Source organism: Ambystoma mexicanum, chromosome 10, assembly GCF_040938575.1.
Source record: "Ambystoma mexicanum isolate Mex_15411 chromosome 10, UKY_AmexF1_1, whole genome shotgun sequence".
NCBI lineage: Eukaryota > Metazoa > Chordata > Amphibia > Caudata > Ambystomatidae > Ambystoma > Ambystoma mexicanum.
Window position 1 is genome coordinate 1132438613 of NC_090932.1, and position 19901 is coordinate 1132458513.

A 19901-nucleotide genomic window follows, 5' to 3' on the forward strand; every position below is an offset into this window, starting at 1 on the left:
CTGGATAGCAGCAGTCCATATTTCTCCTCTTTCACTTAAAAGAAAATGCATGAAAGGGTTAGGAAACATCCTCCTGTGCATTGTGCGTCCCCCGCACCTGTAGAATGCTTTTGTTTTCAATTCATTTAAACGCGCATCACATTTGTGATTTTTGGAAATGCTTTAAAAGGAGCAGGAATTCCCCCCTTTCCCACTGCTTTGTAAAATTGCATGGGGGGAGGATTTGGGGGGGGGGGAATCATGGCATATGAATGTGTCAATGTATGGTGTGCACATTTAGAAACCCTTTGTGATGAGGGCACAACACCTGTTTGGCACAAGAAATTGGGATCCCCTCAATTGCACCAAATCCTGTTGAGTATTGGGCTGAATAGCCCTGCTTGTGGGATTTGGACCCAGAGATGGACTGCCCGACCTAGTAGAAGGCAATGAATGTCTGGGAGAGCGCCTTAAGACCTACAGCTGCTGGTGGGCAGGTCCAACCTTGCGTGCGAGCCTAAACGTTCTGAGGTGTCAGCGCGCCAGAGCAGGCGGCTGGGGGCTTGACGCCTCTTTGCCACAGACTAGGGGGCTTTGCAGGTCAGGCATCTCTCATACTGGCTCTAAACACCCGAAAGTCATTTTATATAGTGCTAACATCCAGATCCGCCCTACTCCTAAGCACTGCAGTAGCAGCTGTAAGTGTTACCCAAAGCAATGGTACTCAGGTGAAGGACCTATGAAGAATGAATGGCCGAGTGGAGCTGTGAAGTGCAGGCTGGCCCCATGGATGAGACCCAGAAAACGGACCGGGGGAGAGAGAGCAGGGTGGGCACCAGAGTGTGGGGCACTTTGGACGGGCGTGAGGAAGGGCAGAGACCAGTGTGAGCTCCGAGAATGACTGCATTCTATACAGTATGGCCTTCAGTGCCTGCATATACCATTAACCTGGATCAGTCTACATCAGGGGCCCGAAGGTACGAATGGGACCCCGATGGCCTTTATTGGCAACGGGTAGTAAAGAAAGAGAGACCAACGGCACTGGAGCTCAGAAGGTCAGATGCTGGAAGGGGGGCCCTTTAACAGGTCTTAGGGGGCTCACATTTCCTTAGAAGAGGAAATGAAGGAGGGGAAGGAACTGGTAACCCTTGGGTGTACGGGTGCAGTTAAGAAGGTCATTGTTGGAAACTCGCCCATAGCTTACAATGGGAGCGCAGCTGAGGATCCTTGGTCTGGCTTCCCCTCGCCCTGGTTCCGAATTCACACCCTTCCACGCTTAGTGGGTTTGCCATTCTTTTCACAGTTGAATGCAAGTGCCTTGAGTCTTCAGCCTGTCACCTTGCCCTGATATCAGCCACCTGGTGGAGGATCTGATGAACATCCTGTCATGGTGTCATTTATCTAAGAGCCTGCCCACGCCCTGGGCGCTGCAGGCCAAGCCTGCTGGCAACAAGACGGAATGCCTACCATAATCTCTAGACTAGGGGTGGCCGAACTAGTTCTGGCAAAAATCCAACCCCCCCCACCCCCGATTTTTGGCTGGGTTCGAACCGCGTGAACTTTTTGAACTTTTCGAGAAGTTCGTCCAGAAACTTTTGAGGTCACCCTGGAATAAAAAATGAGAGCCCTTTGAGGGGAAGCACACCACTGTATCCTCCAGAGAGACAATTAACCAGCCCCACTACCCTACAGGCACCAAGCCCCTCTACCCTACAGGTGCCAAGCCTCACTACCCTACAGGTGCCAAGCCCCACGACCCTACAGGTGCCAAGCCCCTCTACCCTATAGGTGCCAAGCCCCACCACCCTACAGGTGCCAAGCCCCACTGCCCTACAGGTGCCAAGCCCCACTACCCTACAGGGGTAAAGCCCCACTACCGCACAGTTGCTATGCTCCAATACCCTACAGCTGCCAAACCCCACTACCCCACAGGTGCAAGCCCCACTACCCTACGGGTGCCAAGCCCCACTACCACGCAGGTGCCAAGCCCCACTAACCCACAGGTGCCAAGCCAGACTACCCCACAGGTGCCAAGCCCCACTACCCCACAGGTGCCAAGCCCCACTACCCTACAGGTGCCAAGCCCCACTACCCCACAGTTGCTAAGCTCCACTACCCTACAGCTGCCAAGCCCCACTACCCCACAGGTGCCAAGTCCCACTATCCCACAGGTGCCAAGCCCCTCTATCCCACAGGTGCCAAGACTCACTATCCCACAGGTGCCAAGCCCCACTACCCCACAGGTGTCAAGCCCCAGTACCCTACAGGTACCAAGCCATGCTACCCCACAGGTGCCAAGCCAGACTACCCCACAGGTGCCAAGCCAGACCACCCCACAGGTGCCAAGCCCCACTACCCCACATGTTCCAAGCCCCACTACCCTACAGGTGCCAATCCTCACTACCCCACAGGTGCCAAGCCCCACTACTCTACAGGTACCAAGCCACGGTACCCCACAGATGCCAAGTCAGACTACCCAACAGGCGCCAAGCCCCACTACCCCACAGGTTCAAAGCCCCACTACCCTACAAGTGCCAAGCCCCACTACCCCACATGTGCAAGCCGCACTACCCTACAGGTGCCAAGCCCCACTACCACACAGGTACCAAGCCCCACTACCACGCAGGTTCCAAGCGCCACTAACCCACAAGTGCCAAGCCCCACTATCCCACAGGTGCCAAGCCCCACTACCCCACAGATGCAAGCCCCACTACCCTACGGGTCCCAAGCCCCACTACCATGCAGGTGCAAGCCCCACTACCCACAGGTGCCAAGCCCCACTACCCCACAGGTGCAAGCCCCACTACCCTACGGGTGCCAAGCCCCACTGCCACGCAGGTGCCAAGACCCACTTCCCTACAGGTGCCAAGCCCCACTACCCTACGGATGCCATGCCCCACTACCACGCAGGTGCAAAGCCCCTCTACTCTACAGGTGCCAAGCCCCATTACCACACAGGTGCAAGCCCCACTACCCCACAGGTGCCGAGCCTCACTACCCCACAGGTGCCAAGCCTCACTATCCCACAGGTGCAAGCCCCACTACCCTACGGGTGCCAAGCCCCACTACCACGCAGGTGCCAAGCCCCACTAACCCACAGGTGCCAAGCCAGACTACCCCACAGGTGGCAAGCCCCACTACCCTACGGGTGCCAAGTCCCACTACCCCACAGGTGCAAGCCCCACTACCCCACAGTTGCCAAGCCCCACAACCATGCAGGTGCCAAGCCCCACTACCCTACAGGTACCAAGCCCTACTACCCCACAGGTGCCAAGCCTCAGTACCCCACAGGTGCCAAGCCTCACTACCCCACAGGTGCCAAGCCCCGCTACCCCACAGGTGCCAAACCCATTACCCTACAGGTACCAAGCCCCACTACCCCACAGGTGCCAAGCCCCACTACCCCGCAGGTTCCAAGCCCCAGTATCACGCAGGTGCCAAGCCCCACTACCCCCCAGGTGCAAGCTCCACTACCCTACAGGTGCCAAGCCCCACTACCATGCAGGTGCCAAGCCCCACTAACCCGCAGGTGCCAAGCCAGACTACCCCACAGGTGGCAAGGCCCACTACCCTACGGGTGCCAAGCCCCACTACACCACAGGTGCAAGCCCCACTACCCCACAGGTGCCAAGCCCCACTACCCCACAGATGCAAGCCCCACTACCCTACGGGTCCCAAGCCCCACTACCATGCAGGTGCAAGCCCCACTACCCAAAGGTGCCAAGCCCCACTACCCCACAGGTGCAAGCCCCACTACCCTACAGGTGCCAAGCCCCACTGCCACGCAGGTGCCAAGACCCACTTCCCTACAGGTGCCAAGCCCCACTACCCTACGGATGCCATGCCCCACTACCACGCAGGTGCACAGCCCCTCTACTCTACAGGTGCCAAGCCCCATTACCACACAGGTGCAAGCCCCACTACCCCACAGGTGCCAAGCCTCACTACCCCACAGGTGCCAAGCCTCACTAACCCACAGGTGCAAGCCCCACTACCCTACGGGTGCCAAGCCCCACTACCACGCAGGTGCCAAGCCCCACTAACCCACAGGTGCCAAGCCAGACTACCCCACAGGTGGCAAGCCCCACTACCCTACGGGTGCCAAGCCCCACTACCCCACAGGTGCAAGCCCCACTACCCCACAATTGCCAAGCCCCACAACCATGCAGGTGCCAAGCCCCACTACCCTACAGGTACCAAGCCCTACTACCCCACAGGTGCCAAGCCTCAGTACCCCACAGGTGCCAAGCCTCACTACCCCACAGGTGCCAAGCCCCGCTACCCCACAGGTGCCAAACCCATTACCCTACAGGTATCAAGCCCCACTACCCCACAGGTGCCAAGCCCCACTACCCCGCAGGTTCCAAGCCCCAGTATCACGCAGGTGCCAAGCCCCACTACCCCCCAGGTGCAAGCTCCACTACCCTACGGGTGCCAAGCCCCACTACCACGCAGGTGCCAAGCCCCACTAACCCACAGGTGCCAAGCCAGACTACCCCACAGGTGGCAAGGCCCACTACCCTACGGGTGCCAAGCCCCACTACACCACAGGTGCAAGCCCCACTACCCCACAGGTGCCAAGCCCCACTACCATGCGGGTGCCAAGTCCCACTACCCTACATGTACGAAGCCCCACTACCCCACAGGTGCCAAGCCGCACTACCCCACAGGCGCCAAGCCTCACTACCCTACAGGTGCAAAGGCTCACTACCCCACAGGTGCCAAGCCCCGCTACCCCACAGGTGCCAAGCCCCATTACCCTACAGGTTCCAAAGCCCAGTACCACAAAGGTGCCAAGCCCCACTACCCCAAAGGTGCAAGCCCCACTACCCTACGGGTGCCAAGCCCCACTAACACGCAAGTGCCAAGCCCCACTACCACGCAGGTGCCAAGCCCCACTAACCCACAGGTGCCAAGCCAGACTACCCCACAGGTGGAAAATCCCACTACCCTACAGGTGCCAAGCCCCACTACCCCACAGGTGCAAGCCCCACTACCCACAGGTGCCAAGCCCCACTACCATGCAGGTGCCAAGCCTCACTACCCCCACTGCCCCACAGGTGCCAAGCCCCGCTACCCGACAGGTTCCAAGCCCCACTAACCCACAGGTTCCAAGACCCACTCCCCCACAGGTGCCAAGCCCCACCACCCCACAGGTGCCAAGCCTCACTACCCCAAAAGTGCCAAGCCTCACTATCCCACAGGTGCCAAGCCCCGCTACCCCACAGGTGCCAAGCCCCGTTACCCTACAGGTACCAAGCCCGACTACCCCACAGGTGCCACGCCCTACTACCCCACAGGTTCCAAGCCCCAGTACCACGCAGGTGCCAAGCCCCACTACCACGCAGGTGCCAAGCCACACTAACCCACAGGTGCCAACACAGACTACCCCACAGGTGGCAAGCCCCATTACCCTATGGGTGCCAAGCCCCACTAACCCACAGGTGCCAAGCCAGACTACCCCACAGGTGGAAAATCCCACTACCCTACAGGTGCCAAGCCCCACTACCCCACAGGTGCAAGCCCCACTACCCACAGGTGCCAAGCCCCACTACCATGCAGGTGCCAAGCCTCACTACCCCCACTGCCCCACAGGTGCCAAGCCCCGCTACCCGACAGGTTCCAAGCCCCACTAACCCACAGGTTCCAAGACCCACTCCCCCACAGGTGCCAAGCCCCACCACCCCACAGGTGCCAAGCCTCACTACCCCAAAAGTGCCAAGCCTCACTATCCCACAGGTGCCAAGCCCCGCTACCCCACAGGTGCCAAGCCCCGTTACCCTACAGGAACCAAGCCCGACTACCCCACAGGTGCCACGCCCTACTACCCCACAGGTTCCAAGCCCCAGTACCACGCAGGTGCCAAGCCCCACTACCACGCAGGTGCCAAGCCACACTAACCCACAGGTGCCAACACAGACTACCCCACAGGTGGCAAGCCCCATTACCCTATGGGTGCCAAGCCCCACTACCCCACAGATGCAAGCCCCACTACCCCGGAGGTGCAGGCCCAACTGCCCTACGGGTGCCAAGCCCCACTACCACGCAAGTGCCAAGCCCCACTACCACGCAAGTGCCAAGCCCCACTAACCCACAGGTGCCAACCCAGACTACCCCACAGGTGGCAAGCCCCATTACCCTATGGGTGCCAAGCCCCACTACCCCACAGATGTAAGCCCCACTACCCCACAGGTGCCAAGCCCCACTACCATGCAGGTGCCAAGCCCCACTACGCCACAGGTGCCAAGCCCCGCTACCCCACAGGTTCCAAGCCCCACTAACCCACAGGTTCCAAGACCCACTACCCCACAGGTGCCAAGCCCCACTACCCCACAGGTGCCAAGCCTCACTACCCCACTACCCCACAGGTTCCAAGCACCACTTACCCACAGGTTCCAAGACCCACTACCCCACAGGTGCCAAGTCCCACTACCCCACAGGTGCAAGCCCCACTACCCTACGGGTGCCAAGCCCCACTACCACGCAGGTGCCAAGCCCCACTACCCCACAGGTGCCAAGCCAGACTACCCCACAGGTGGCAAGCCCCACTACCCCACAGGTGAAAGCCCCACTACCCCACAGGTTCCAAGCCCCACTAACCCACACGTTCCAAGACCCACTACCCCACAGGTGCCAAGCCCCACTACCTCACAGGTGCCAAGCCTCACTACCCCACAGGTTCCAAGCACCACTTACCCACAGGTTCCAAGACCCACTACCCCACAGGTGCCAAGTCCCACTACCCCACAGGTGCCAGGTCCACTACCCCACAGGTGCAAGCCCCACTACCCTACGGGTGCCAAGCCCCACTACCACGCCGGTGCCAAGCCCCACTAACCCACAGGTGCCAAGCCAGACTACCCCACAGGTGGCAAGCCCCACTACCCCACAGGTGCAAGCCCCTCTACCCCACAGTTGCCAAGCCCCAGTACCATGCAGGTGCCAAGCCCCACTACCCTACAGGTACCAAGCCCCGCTACCCCACAGGTGCCAAGCCCCGCTACCCCACAGGTGCCAAGCCCATTACCCTACAGGTACCAAGCCCCACTACCCCACAGGTGCCAAGCCCCAGTACCACGCAGGTGCCAAGCCCCACTACCCCACAGGTGCAAGCTCCACTACCCTACGGGTGCCAAGCCCCACTACCACGCAGGTGCCAAGCCCCAATACCCCACAGGTGCCAAGCCCCACTACCATGCAGGTGCCAAGCCCCACTACCCTACAGGTACCAAGCCCCACTACCCCACAGGCGCCAAGCCCCACTACCCCACAGGCGCCAAGCCTCACTACCCAACAGGTGCAAAGGCTCACTACCCCACAGGTGTCAAGCCCCGAAACCTCACAGGTGCCAAGCCCCATTACCCTACAGGTACCAAGCCCCACTACCCCACAGGTACCAAGCCCCACTACCCCACAGGCGCCAAGCCCCACTACCCCACAGGCACCAAGCCGCACTACCCCACAGGTGCAAAGGCTCACTACCCCACAGGTGCCAAGCCCCGCTACCCCACAGGTGCCAAGCCCCATTACCCTACAGGTACCAAGCCCCACTACCCCACAGGTGCCAAGCCCCACTACCCCACAGGTTCCAAGCCCCAGTACCACGCAGGTGCCAAGCCCCACTACGCCAAAGGTGCAAGCCCCACTACCCTATGGGTGCCAAGCCCCACTAACACGCAAGTACCAAGCCCCACTACCACGCAGGTGCCAAGCCCCACTAACCCACAGGTGCCAAGCCAGACTACCCCACAGGTGGCAAACCCCACTACCCTCCGGGTGCCAAGCCCCACTATCCCTCAGGTGCAAGCCCCACTACCCACAGGTGCCAAGCCCCACTACCATGCAGGTGCAAAGCCCCACTACCCCCACTACCCCACAGGTGCCAAGTCCTGCTACCCGACAGGTACCAAGCCCCATTACCCTACAGGTACCAAGCCCCACTACCACACAGGTGCCACGCCCTACTACCCCACAGGTTCCAAGCCCCAGTACCACGCAGGTGCCAAGCCCCACTACCCCAAAGGTGCAAGCCCCACTACCCTACGGGTGCCAAGCCCCACTACCACGCAAGTGCCAAGCCCCACTACCACGCAGGTGCCAAGCCCCACTAACCCACAGGTGCCAAGCTCCACTACCCTCACTACCCCACATGTGCCAAGCCTCACTACCGCACAGGTGCCAAGCCCTGCTACCCCACAGGTGCCAAGCCCCATTACCCTACAGGTACCAAGCCCCACTACCCCACAGGTGCCACGCCCTACTACCCCACAGGTTCCAAGCCCCAGTACCACGCACGTGCCAAGCCCCACTATCCCAATGGTGCAAGCCCCACTACCCTACGGGTGCCAAGCCCCACTACCACGCAAGTGCCAAGCCCCACTACCACACAGGTGCCAAGCCCCACTAACCCACAGGTGCCAAGCCAGACTACCCCACAGGTGGCAAGCCCCACTACCCTATGGGTGCCAATCCACACTACCCCACAGATGCAAGACCCACTACCCCACAGGTGCCAAGCCCCACTACCCCACAGGTGCCAAGCCCCACTAACACGCAAGTGCCAAGCCCCACTACCACGCAGGTGCCAAGCCCCACTAACCCACAGGTGCCAAGCCAGACTACTCCACAGGTGGCAAACCCCACTACCCTACGGGTGCCAAGACCCACTACTCCTCAGGTGCAAGCCCCACTACCCACAGGTGCCAAGTCCCACTACCATGCAGGTGCAAAGCCCCACTACCCCCACAACCCCACAGGTGCCAAGCACCGCTACCCGACAGGTGCCAAGCCCCGCTACCCCACAGGTGCCAAGCCCCATTACCCTACAGGTACCAAGCCCCACTACCACACAGGTGCCACGCCCTACTACCCCACAGGTTCCAAGCCCCACTAACCCACAGGTGCCAAGCCAGACTACCCCACAGGTGGCAAGCCCCACTACCCTATGGGTGCCAAGCCCCACTACCCCACAGATGCAAGCCCCACTACCCCACAGATGCAAGCCCCACTACCCCACAGGTGCCAAGCCCCACTACCATGCAGGTTCCAAGCCCCACTACCCTCACTACCCCACATGTGCCAAGCCTCACTACCGCACAGGTGCCAAGCCCCGCTACCCCACAGGTGCCAAGCCCCATTACCCTACAGGTACCAAGCCCCACTACCCCACAGGTGCCAAGCCCCGTTACCCCACAGGTTCCAAGCCCCACTACCCCACTGGTTCCAAGCCCCACTAACCCACAGGTTCCAAGACCCACTACCCCACAGGTGCCAAGCCCCACTACCCTACAGGTACCAAGCCAGACTAACCCACAGGTGGCAAGCCCCGCTACCCCACAGGTTCCAAGCCGCACTACCCTAAAGGTGCCAAGCCCCACTACCCCACAGGTGCCAGCCCCACTCCCCTACGGGTGCCAAGCCCCACTACCATGCAGGTGCCAAGCCCCACTACCCCACAGGTGCCAAGCCCTGCTACCCCACAGGTATCAAGCGCCACTACCTTATAGGTGCCAAGCCCCACTACCCCACAGGTGCAAGCCTCATTACCCTACAGGTGCCAAGCCCCACTACCCCACAGGTGCAATCCCCACTACCCCACAGGTTCCAAGCCCCACTACCCCACAGGTGCAAGCTCCACTAGCCCAGAGGTTCCAAGCCCCACTACCCTACAGGTGCCAAGCCCCACTACCCCACAGGTGCAAGCCCCACTACCCCACAGGTGCAAGCCTCATTACCCTACAGGTTCCAAGCCCCACTACCCTACAGGTGCCAAGCCCCACTACCCCAAAGGTGCCAGCCCCACTACCCTACGGGTGCCAAGCCCCACTACCACGCAAGTGCCAAGCCCCACTACCACGCAGGTGCCAAGCCCCACTAACCCACAGGTGCCAAGCCAGACTACCCCACAGGTGCCAAGCCTCACTATCCCACAGGTGCCAAGCCCCGCTACCCCACAGGTGCCAAGCCCCGTTACCCTACAGGTACCAAGCCCCACTACCCCGGAGGTGCAGGCCCAACTGCCCTACGGGTGCCAAGCCCCACTACCACGCAGGTGCCAAGCCCCACTACCACGCAGGTGCCAAGCCCCACTAACCCACAGGTGCCAACCCAGACTACCCCACAGGTGGCAAGCCCCATTACCCTATGGGTGCCAAGCCCCACTACCCCACAGATGCAAGCCCCACTACCCCACAGGTGCCAAGCCCCACTACCATGCAGGTGCCAAGCCCCACTACGCCACAGGTGCCAAGCCCCGCTACCCTACAGGTTCCAAGCCCCACTAACCCACAGGTTCCAAGACCCACTACCCCACAGGTGCCAAGCCCCACTACCCCACAGGTGCCAAGCCTCACTACCCCACTACCCCACAGGTTCCAAGCACCACTTACCCACAGGTTCCAAGACCCACTACCCCACAGGTGCCAAGTCCCACTACCCCACAGGTGCAAGCCCCACTACCCTACGGGTGCCAAGCCCCACTACCACGCAGGTGCCAAGCCCCACTACCCCACAGGTGCCAAGCCAGACTACCCCACAGGTGGCAAGCCCCACTACCCCACAGGTGAAAGCCCCACTACCCCACAGGTTCCAAGCCCCACTAACCCACAAGTTCCAAGACCCACTACCTCACAGGTGCCAAGCCCCACTACCTCACAGGTGCCAAGCCTCACTACCCCACAGGTTCCAAGCACCACTTACCCACAGGTTCCAAGACCCACCACCCCACAGGTGCCAAGTCCCAATACCCCACAGGTGCAAGCCCCACTACCCTACAGGTGCCAAGCCCCACTACCACGCCGGTGCCAAGCCCCACTAACCCACAGGTGCCAAGCCAGACTACCCCACAGGTGGCAAGCCCCACTACCCCACAGGTGCAAGCCCCTCTACCCCACAGTTGCCAAGCCCCAGTACCATGCAGGTGCCAAGCCCCACTACCCTGCAGGTACCAAGCCCCACTACCCCACAGGTGCCAAGCCTCAGTACCCCACAGGTGCCAAGCCCCGCTACCCCACAGGTGCCAAGCCCATTACCCTACAGGTACCAAGCCCCACTACCCCACAGGTGCCAAGCCCCACTACCCCACAGGTTCCAAGCCCCAGTACCACGCAGGTGCCAAGCTCCACTACCCCACAGGTGCAAGCTCCACTACCCTACGGGTGCCAAGCCCCACTACCACGCAGGTGCCAAGCCCCAATACCCCACAGGTGCCAAGCCCCACTACCATGCAGGTGCCAAGCCCCACTACCCTACAGGTACCAAGCCCCACTACCCCACAGGCGCCAAGCCCCACTACCCCACAGGCGCCAAGCCTCACTACCCAACAGGTGCAAAGGCTCACTACCCCACAGGTTCCAAGCCCCGAAACCCCACAGGTGCCAAGCCCCATTACCCTACAGGTACCAAGACCCACTACCCCACAGGTACCAAGCCCCACTACCCCACAGGCGCCAAGCCCCACTACCCCACAGGCACCAAGCCGCACTACCCCACAGGTGCAAAGGCTCACTACCCCACAGGTGCCAAGCCCCGCTACCCCACAGGTGCCAAGCCCCATTACCCTACAGGTACCAAGCCCCACTACCCCACAGGTGCCAAGCCCCACTACCCCACAGGTTCCAAGCCCCAGTACCACGCAGGTGCCAAGCCCCACTACGCCAAAGGTGCAAGCCCCACTACCCTATGGGTGCCAAGCCCCACTAACACGCAAGTACCAAGCCCCACTACCACGCAGGTGCCAAGCCCCACTAACCCACAGGTGCCAAGCCAGACTACCCCACAGGTGGCAAACCCCACTACCCTCCGGGTGCCAAGCCCCACTATCCCTCAGGTGCAAGCCCCACTACCCACAGGTGTCAAGCCCCACTACCATGCAGGTGCAAAGCCCCACTACCCCCACTACCCCACAGGTGCCAAGTCCTGCTACCCGACAGGTACCAAGCCCCATTACCCTACAGGTACCAAGACCCACTACCACACAGGTGCCACGCCCTACTACCCCACAGGTTCCAAGCCCCAGTACCACGCAGGTGCCAAGCCCCACTACCCCAAAGGTGCAAGCCCCACTACCCTACGGGTGCCAAGCCCCACTACCACGCAAGTGCCAAGCCCCACTACCACGCAGGTGCCAAGCCCCACTAACCCACAGGTGCCAAGCTCCACTACCCTCACTACCCCACATGTGCCAAGCCTCACTACCGCACAGGTGCCAAGCCCCATTACCCTACAGGTACCAAGCCCCACTACCCCACAGGTGCCACGCCCTACTACCCCACAGGTTCCAAGCCCCAGTACCACGCACGTGCCAAGCCCCACTATCCCAAAGGTGCAAGCCCCACTATCCTACGGGTGCCAAGCCCCAATACCACGCAAGTGCCAAGCCCCACTACCACACAGGTGCCAAGCCCCACTAACCCACAGGTGCCAAGACAGACTACCCCACAGGTGGCAAGCCCCACTACCCTATGGGTGCCAATCCACACTACCCCACAGATGCAAGACCCACTACCCCACAGGTGCCAAGCCCCACTACCCCACAGGTGCCAAGCCCCACTAACACGCAAGTGCCAAGCCCCACTACCACGCAGGTGCCAAGCAGGCTTGCCCCACTAACCCACAGGTGCCAAGCCAGACTACCCCACAGGTGGCAAACCCCACTACCCTACTGGTGCCAAGCCCCACTACTCTTCAGGTGCAAGCCCCACTACCCACAGGTGCCAAGTCCCACTACCATGCAGGTGCAAAGCCCCACTACCCCCACAACCCCACAGGTGCCAAGCACCGCTACCCGACAGGTGCCAAGCCCCGCTACCCCACAGGTGCCAAGCCCCATTACCCTACAGGTACCAAGCCCCACTACCACACAGGTGCCACGCCCTACTACCCCACAGGTTCCAAGCCCCACTAACCCACAGGTGCCAAGCCCGACTACCATGCAGGTGCCAAGCCCCACTACCCTCACTACCCCACATGTGCCAAGCCCCACTACCCTATGGGTGCCAAGCCCCACTACCCCACAGATGCAAGCCCCACTACCCCACAGATGCAAGCCCCACTACCCCACAGGTGCCAAGCCCCACTACCATGCAGGTGCCAAGCCCCACTACCCTCACTACCCCACATGTGCCAAGCCTCACTACCGCACAGGTGCCAAGCCCCGCTACCCCACAGGTGCCAAGCCCCATTACCCTACAGGTACCAAGCCCCACTACCCCACAGGTGCCAAGCCCCGTTACCCCACAGGTTCCAAGCCCCACTACCCCACTGGTTCCAAGCCCCACTAACCCACAGGTGGCAAGCCCCGCTACCCCACAGGTTCCAAGCCGCACTACCCTAAAGGTGCCAAGCCTCACTACCCCACAGGTGCCAGCCCCACTCCCCTACGGGTGCCAAGCCCCACTACCATGCAGGTGCCAAGCCCCACTACCCCACAGGTGCCAAGCCCTGCTACCCCACAGGTATCAAGCGCCACTACCCTAAAGGTGCCAAGCCCCACTACCCCACAGGTGCAAGCCTCATTACCCTACAGGTGCCAAGCCCCACTACCCCACAGGTGCAATCCCCACTACCCCACAGGTTCCAAGCCCCACTACCCCACAGGTGCAAGCTCCACTAGCCCAGAGGTTCCAAGCCCCACTACCCTACAGGTGCCAAGCCCCACTACCCCACAGGTGCAAGCACCACTACCCCACAGGTGCAAGCCTCATTACCCTACAGGTTCCAAGCCCCACTACCCTACAGGTGCCAAGCCCCACTACCCCACAGGTGCCAGCCCCACTACCCTATGGGTGCCAAGCCCCACTACCACGCAAGTGCCAAGCCCCACTACCACGCAGGTGCCAAGCCCCACTAACCCACAGGTGCCAAGCCAGACTACCCCACCGGTGGCAAGCCCCACTACCCTACGGGTGCCAAGCCCCACTACCCCACAGGTGCCAAGCCCCACTACCCCACAGGTGCCAAGCCCCACTACCATGCAGGTGCCAAGCCCCACTACCCCACAGGTGCCAAGCCCCACTACCCCACAGGTTCCAAGCCCCACTAACCCACAGGTTCCAAGACCCACTACCCCACAGGTGCCAAGCCCCACTACCCCACAGGTGCCAAGCCCCACTACCCTACAGGTACCAAGCACGCTACCCCACAGGTGCCAAGCCAGACTACCCCACAGGTGGCAAGCCCCGCTACCCCACAGGTACCAAGCCCCACTACCTTACAGGTGCCAAGCCCCACTACCCCACAGGTGCCAGCCCCACTACCCTTCGGGTGCCAAGCCCCACTACCATGCAGGTGCCAAGCCCCACTACCCAACAGGTGCCAAGCCCCGCTACCCACAGGTTCCAAGCGCCACTACCCCACAGGTGCCAAGCCCCACTACCCCACAGGTGCAAGCCTCATTACCCTAAAGGTGCCAAGCCCCACTACCCCACAGATGCAAGCCCCACTACCCCACAGGTTCCAAGCCCCACTACCCCACAGGTGCAAGCCCCACTACCCCAGAGGTTCCAAGCCCCACTACCCTACGGGTGCCAAGCCCCACGACCCCACAGGTGCAAGCCCCACTACCCCACAGTTGCAAGCCTCATTACCCTAGAGGTGCCAAGCCCCACTACCCCACAGGTGCCAATCCCCGCTACCCCACAGGTGCCGAGCCCCACTACCCTAAAGGTGCCAAGACCCACTACCCCACAGGTGCAAGCCTCATTACCCCACAGGTGCCAAGCCCCTCTACCCCACAGGTGCAAGCCCCACTACACCACAGGTGCAAGCCCCACTACCCCACAGGTGCAAGCCTCATTACCCCACAGGTGCAAGCCTCATTACCCTACAGGTGCAAGCCTCATTACCCTACAGGTGCAAGCCCCACTACCCCACATTGCAAGCCTCATTACCCTACAGGTGCCAAGCCCCACTACCCCACAGGTGCCAAGCCTCACTACCCCACAGGTGTAAGCCTCATTACCCCACAGGTGCAAGCCTCATTACCCTACAGGTGCAAGCCTCATTACCCTACAGATGCAAGCCCATTACCCCACAGTTGCAAGCCTCATTACCCTACAGGTGCTAATCCCCACTACCCCACAGGTGCCAAGCCTCACTACCCCACAGGTGCTTGCCGTGAGCCCACATAGCATTAGGGCATGTTAAACCTTTTTTTCTTTCGTTTTCCAGTGCTATCGTGTTGGAAATAAAAAAAGGGAAAATGTTTCTTTTAGGTGATATGGGGGCAGGGGGCATGGAAAGCACTGGAGGGCTGAGGGAAGTTTATGGGGGGCTTTGAGGATATGTGATGGGGCTGCTCTGCAACACCAAAGGTTTCCTGGTAAAATATGCAGGAACCTTTTTGCTTTGTATCCCGTTAAAATGTGCCAGGCCCTTTGGGGGAGTGCACACATGCTTTTTCTAGACACTTGGGGAGGAGTAGGGAGTGTAAGTGCGGGCTGCATGGCGAGGGATGGCATGGGTGGAATTGGTGCCTATGGCAGTGTGTTTGATGGAGGGAAATTTTTGGTGCATATGAGTGCAGATGATTTCTGGCGGGTACCTTTTCCATGCTGCAGTTCTTGAGTGGTTGTAATGTGGCATGTATGCCGCTTGGGTGTGTGCTTGGTTCATTGTTTTTGACTTCGGATTGTGTGTTGTGTGTTAGTAGATTTCAATGCATGCACTCGGCACAAACATGAACAGCAATTGGATGCATGTGTAAACAAATTGCTTGGATAATCAGTAAGGGAAGCATAAGGGATGGGGCCTCAGGGTGAATAGTTCATCAGAGGTGCATATTACTCAAAGAGGAGATCTTCAATTAGCCGCAAAGGGGCACATATGCTTGGGCACATGCAGCTTGGGTTATCTGTGACCGGGTACATATTCATGGGCACAGGTAGCTTGGATTATCTGTGACCGGGCACATATGCTTGGGCACAGGCAGCTTGGATTATCTGTGACCAGGTACATATTCATGGGCACAGGCAGCTTGGATTATCTGTGACCGGGAACATATGCGTGGGCACAGGCAGCTTGGATTATCTGTGTCCGGGCACATATGCTTGGGCACAGGCAGCTTGGATTATCTGTGTCCGGGCACATATGCGTGGGCACAGGCAGCTTGGATTATCTGTGACCGGGCACATATACGTGTGCGCAGGCACCTTGGATTATCTGTGTCCGGGCACATATGCTTGGGCACAGACAGCTTGGATTATCTGTGAAATGGCACATATGCTTGGGCACAGGCAGGTTGGATTATCTGTGACCGGGCACATATGCTTTGGCACAGGCAGCTTGGATTATCTGTGACAGGGCACATATGCTTGGGCACAGGCATCTTGGATTATCTGTGACCGGGCACATATGTGTGGGCACAGGCAGCTTGGATTATCTGTGACAGGGCACATATGCCTGGGCACAGGGAGCTTGGATTAGCTGTGTCCGGGCACATATGCGTGGGCACAGGCAGTTTGGATTATCTGTGACCGGGTACATTGCGTGGGCACAGGCAGTTTGTATTATCTGTGACCGGGCACATATGCTTGGGCACAGGGATCTTGGATTATCTGTGACCGGGCACATACGCTCGGGCACAGGGATCTTGGATTATCTGTGACCGGCACATACGCTTGGGCACAGGCAGTTTAGATTATCTGTGACTAGGCACATGTACTTGGGCACAGGCAGCTTGGATTATCTGTGACTAGGCACATATGCTCGGGCACAGGCAGTTTGGATTGTCTGTGACTAGGCACATATGCGTGGACACACACAGTTTGGATTAGCTGTGACCGGGCACATATGCGTGGGCACACACAGCTTGGATTATCTATGACTAGGCACATATGCTTGGGAACAGGCAGCTTGGATTATCTGTGACTAGGCACATATGCGTGGGCATGGGCAGCTTGGATTAGCTGTGACCGGGCACATATGTGTGGCACAGGCACCTTGGATTATCTGTGACCGGGCACATATGCTTGGGCACAGGCAGCTTGGATTATCTGTGACTAGGCACATATGCTTGGGCACAGGCAGGTTGGATTATCTGTGACCGGGCACATATGCTTTGGCACAGGCAGCTTGGATTATCTGTGACCGGGCACATATGCGTGGGCATAGGGATCTTGGATTACCAGCATAAGGAGTACATTTACTTGGGTGCATGTTTGGATGGCAGAGACATTCTGGATGTTCAGTAAGGGTATGTGTATACACAGAGCCAGGCCTGTGGCTGATTCTGGCAGAGCTCTGTCTGGTTTTCAGAGGTTCCACCCTTGCACATGGCTTGTTATGCCCTTGGCACGCTAGCCTTTTAGAGCTACCTGCCTATTTTTCAATCTGATTAATTAGCCCGTGAACCAGTCCACCCTTGATGCCAAGGCCCTGCTGAGGGGTCTGTGGTGAAACGCAGTATCCTTAGCTGGGTGGCTCAAGCGAGTAATTACTTACTTTTGTTTTTCTATTTTCTTTCCTTTTCAGCTATTTGAAACTAGTTTTGGCAAAAATAATGAGAACCAGGAGACGCCCGAGGAGGAGGGCATGGAGATCAAGAGAAGAAACAAGGGTGTGAGCCCCAAAAGGGGAAGAGGCACAGTTGGAAAAAGGGGAAGAGGCAAAGGAGGACGTGACATAGGAAGAGGCGGCAAGAGAGGTGGCAAAGGAGCACGTGGCAAGGGAGGACGTGGCAAAGGTGGGCGTGGCAAAGGAGGACGTGGAAAAGGAAAACGTGGTAAAGGTGGGCGTGGCAAAGGAGGACGTGGAAAAGGAGGACGTGGCAAGGGAGGACGTGGCAAAGGTGGGCGTGGCAAAGGAGGACGAGGAAAAGGGAAAGATCGGAAACGAGGAGGTGGAAAAGGCGGAGGAGGTGGGGGCAGGAAAAGTTGTCCAGCACGCACGTGCACTGCCTGTAAAGCAATCCTTCAAAAATTGAAAGATTTGCAAGATAACAAGGACGAGGACGAAGACAAAGACAATGATGTGAGTATCAGCTGGTGTGAGGCTGCGAGTAAAGGTTCTCTTATCGAGCAATCCCTTGAGGACACAGGCTTTGTGTACTTGTGCCATTCCACAAAGCCTTCACATCCAAGAACTGGCAATCTATGTGTACCTGTGCTAGTGCCCAGAGGCATTAGACTCTAGAAGTGATTGGCCTCTGTCCTGGTGACAGTGCCCAGAGCCCATCCAGGCAGACACATGAAAGAAAGGTCCTGTTTATCATGTGCCAGCCCCCTGCACCAATCCAGCCCTATATGGGAGACTCTTTACACCCAGGGCTACTCCCTAAAACCATATAGTCCCAGTGCATACCCATGACAACCCCTAGTGCCCACCCAGCCTTACATATGGCAGGCCCCTATTGTTGTACCGATCTCATGAGCCCATTCAGTGAAAGGCATGAAATGCCCTTTATTCCTGTGCCAACCCCCTGAGCCTATCTCGCCATAGACGTGAGAGGCACTGCATACCCATGACTACCCCCTAAAACCATCTAGCCCTAGCGCTTACCTATAACAACGCCTTGTGCCCACCCAGTCTTGCATGTGGCAGACTCTGCATCCCTATGCCAACATCAGAAATGTTCTGTCACCTCCTTTGGTGCAGAAAGATCTCAAATATCCGCGGTTTGTTGATATTCAAATTCCACCATCTATTTGTGGCATGCACACCACATCCCCAACATTTCACCAAATTCTGAGCTTTGTCAAGGGCTATTCTTTGCATAATCATAGGATCTATTTCCAAGCATCTGATGTTGTCTTGTTTTAAAGAAAAAGGACATCCCTGTATTACCCCATGAAATATATGAATAAATATAGCCAACTCAATGAACATCATTTCCGATTTTCAATGTGGTCGCACGCAAGTGTGTCAATTACTGATTGAAATCACCTGTGTGTTCTCTCCCTGCATTCTCCGCATCCTTCTTTTTCCTCCTGCAGGAGACCATCGACAATGCAGTGGACAAAGTCTGCAGTGATGTACCAGAATTCATCCAGAAGGCATGTTCTACTGTGGTTGAAAAATTCCGGGATCAGATTATAGAAGCCGCCAAGGAGGGAAAAGAGCCGAACACCTTCTGTACCGAGGTGGACCTGTGCAGCCAACCAGGTGAGACGTATATAGGTTGCACCGTAGGTCCCTGGGGGGCTTCAGTCTGTGTTCAGCGCCTGGGATTCTTGCGCCTGTATTTGGGCCCTGCAATGATCATGTCTGCTCTATGTCTGCCAGAAGATCCTTGGTTTGCCGGGCATCTGGGATGATAGTACCTCTGTCAAATGCTTAGAATGGCCTTGCCTGTGCCATCTCTCTGGGATGCTTCTGCCTGTGTGAGATTCCTGCTAGGTTGCCACTGGTAGTGGTATGCATTTGCCTGTGTGATCTTGCAAGGATGCTCCTTTCTGCGTTACGTCACCTGCTTATGCCGTTGGGGTGCTCCAGCCTGTATTTGGCCCCCGTTTAGGTCCTTGGGGTGGCCCTTCTGAGGTGAGGTGGCCTGTGTCTGGTCAAGGGATTCTCCTGCCTGTGTCCAGTCCCCCTGACATGCCCCTTCTTTTTTTGGATTTCTTGAATGCTGCTGTGTGTGCTTGGTCCCAGGGATGCCCGTGCCCATGTTTGATCTGTGGGATGTTTCTTTGTGTGATTGGTTCCTCGGGTGCTTATGCCTGTATCTGTCCCCGGGGATGCTCTGCCTTGCATTGTGTCCCTTAAATACTGCTATGTGTGTTTGGTCCCTGGGAAGCCTCTGCCTGTATCCCTTCCCTGTGTTTCTCCTCCCTGTGTTTGTGCACTGGTATATCCCTTCCTGCATCTCTTCTGCATACTGGCTTCCTCTTCCTGGGTCAGGTGCCTTAAATACTGCTGTCTTTGTTTGGTCCCTGGTTTGCTCTGGGCTTTATTCTCAATATAAAACAAATATAACACACACACATGCA

At 58.4% G+C, this 19901-nt stretch overlaps 1 protein-coding gene across 1 annotated transcript in view; it reads left to right on the top strand.

Annotated features, from left to right (window-relative positions):
- The window catches only part of LOC138492069 (uncharacterized), a 79226-nt gene that overhangs the window by 12145 nt on the left and 47180 nt on the right, over positions 1-19901 (top strand). Inside the window, exons 3-4 of the mRNA XM_069619031.1 lie at positions 17449-17946; positions 18909-19077. Coding sequence (XP_069475132.1) covers positions 17449-17946; positions 18909-19077 — 667 coding nt within the window. The remainder of the gene's footprint in view (positions 1-17448; positions 17947-18908; positions 19078-19901) is intronic.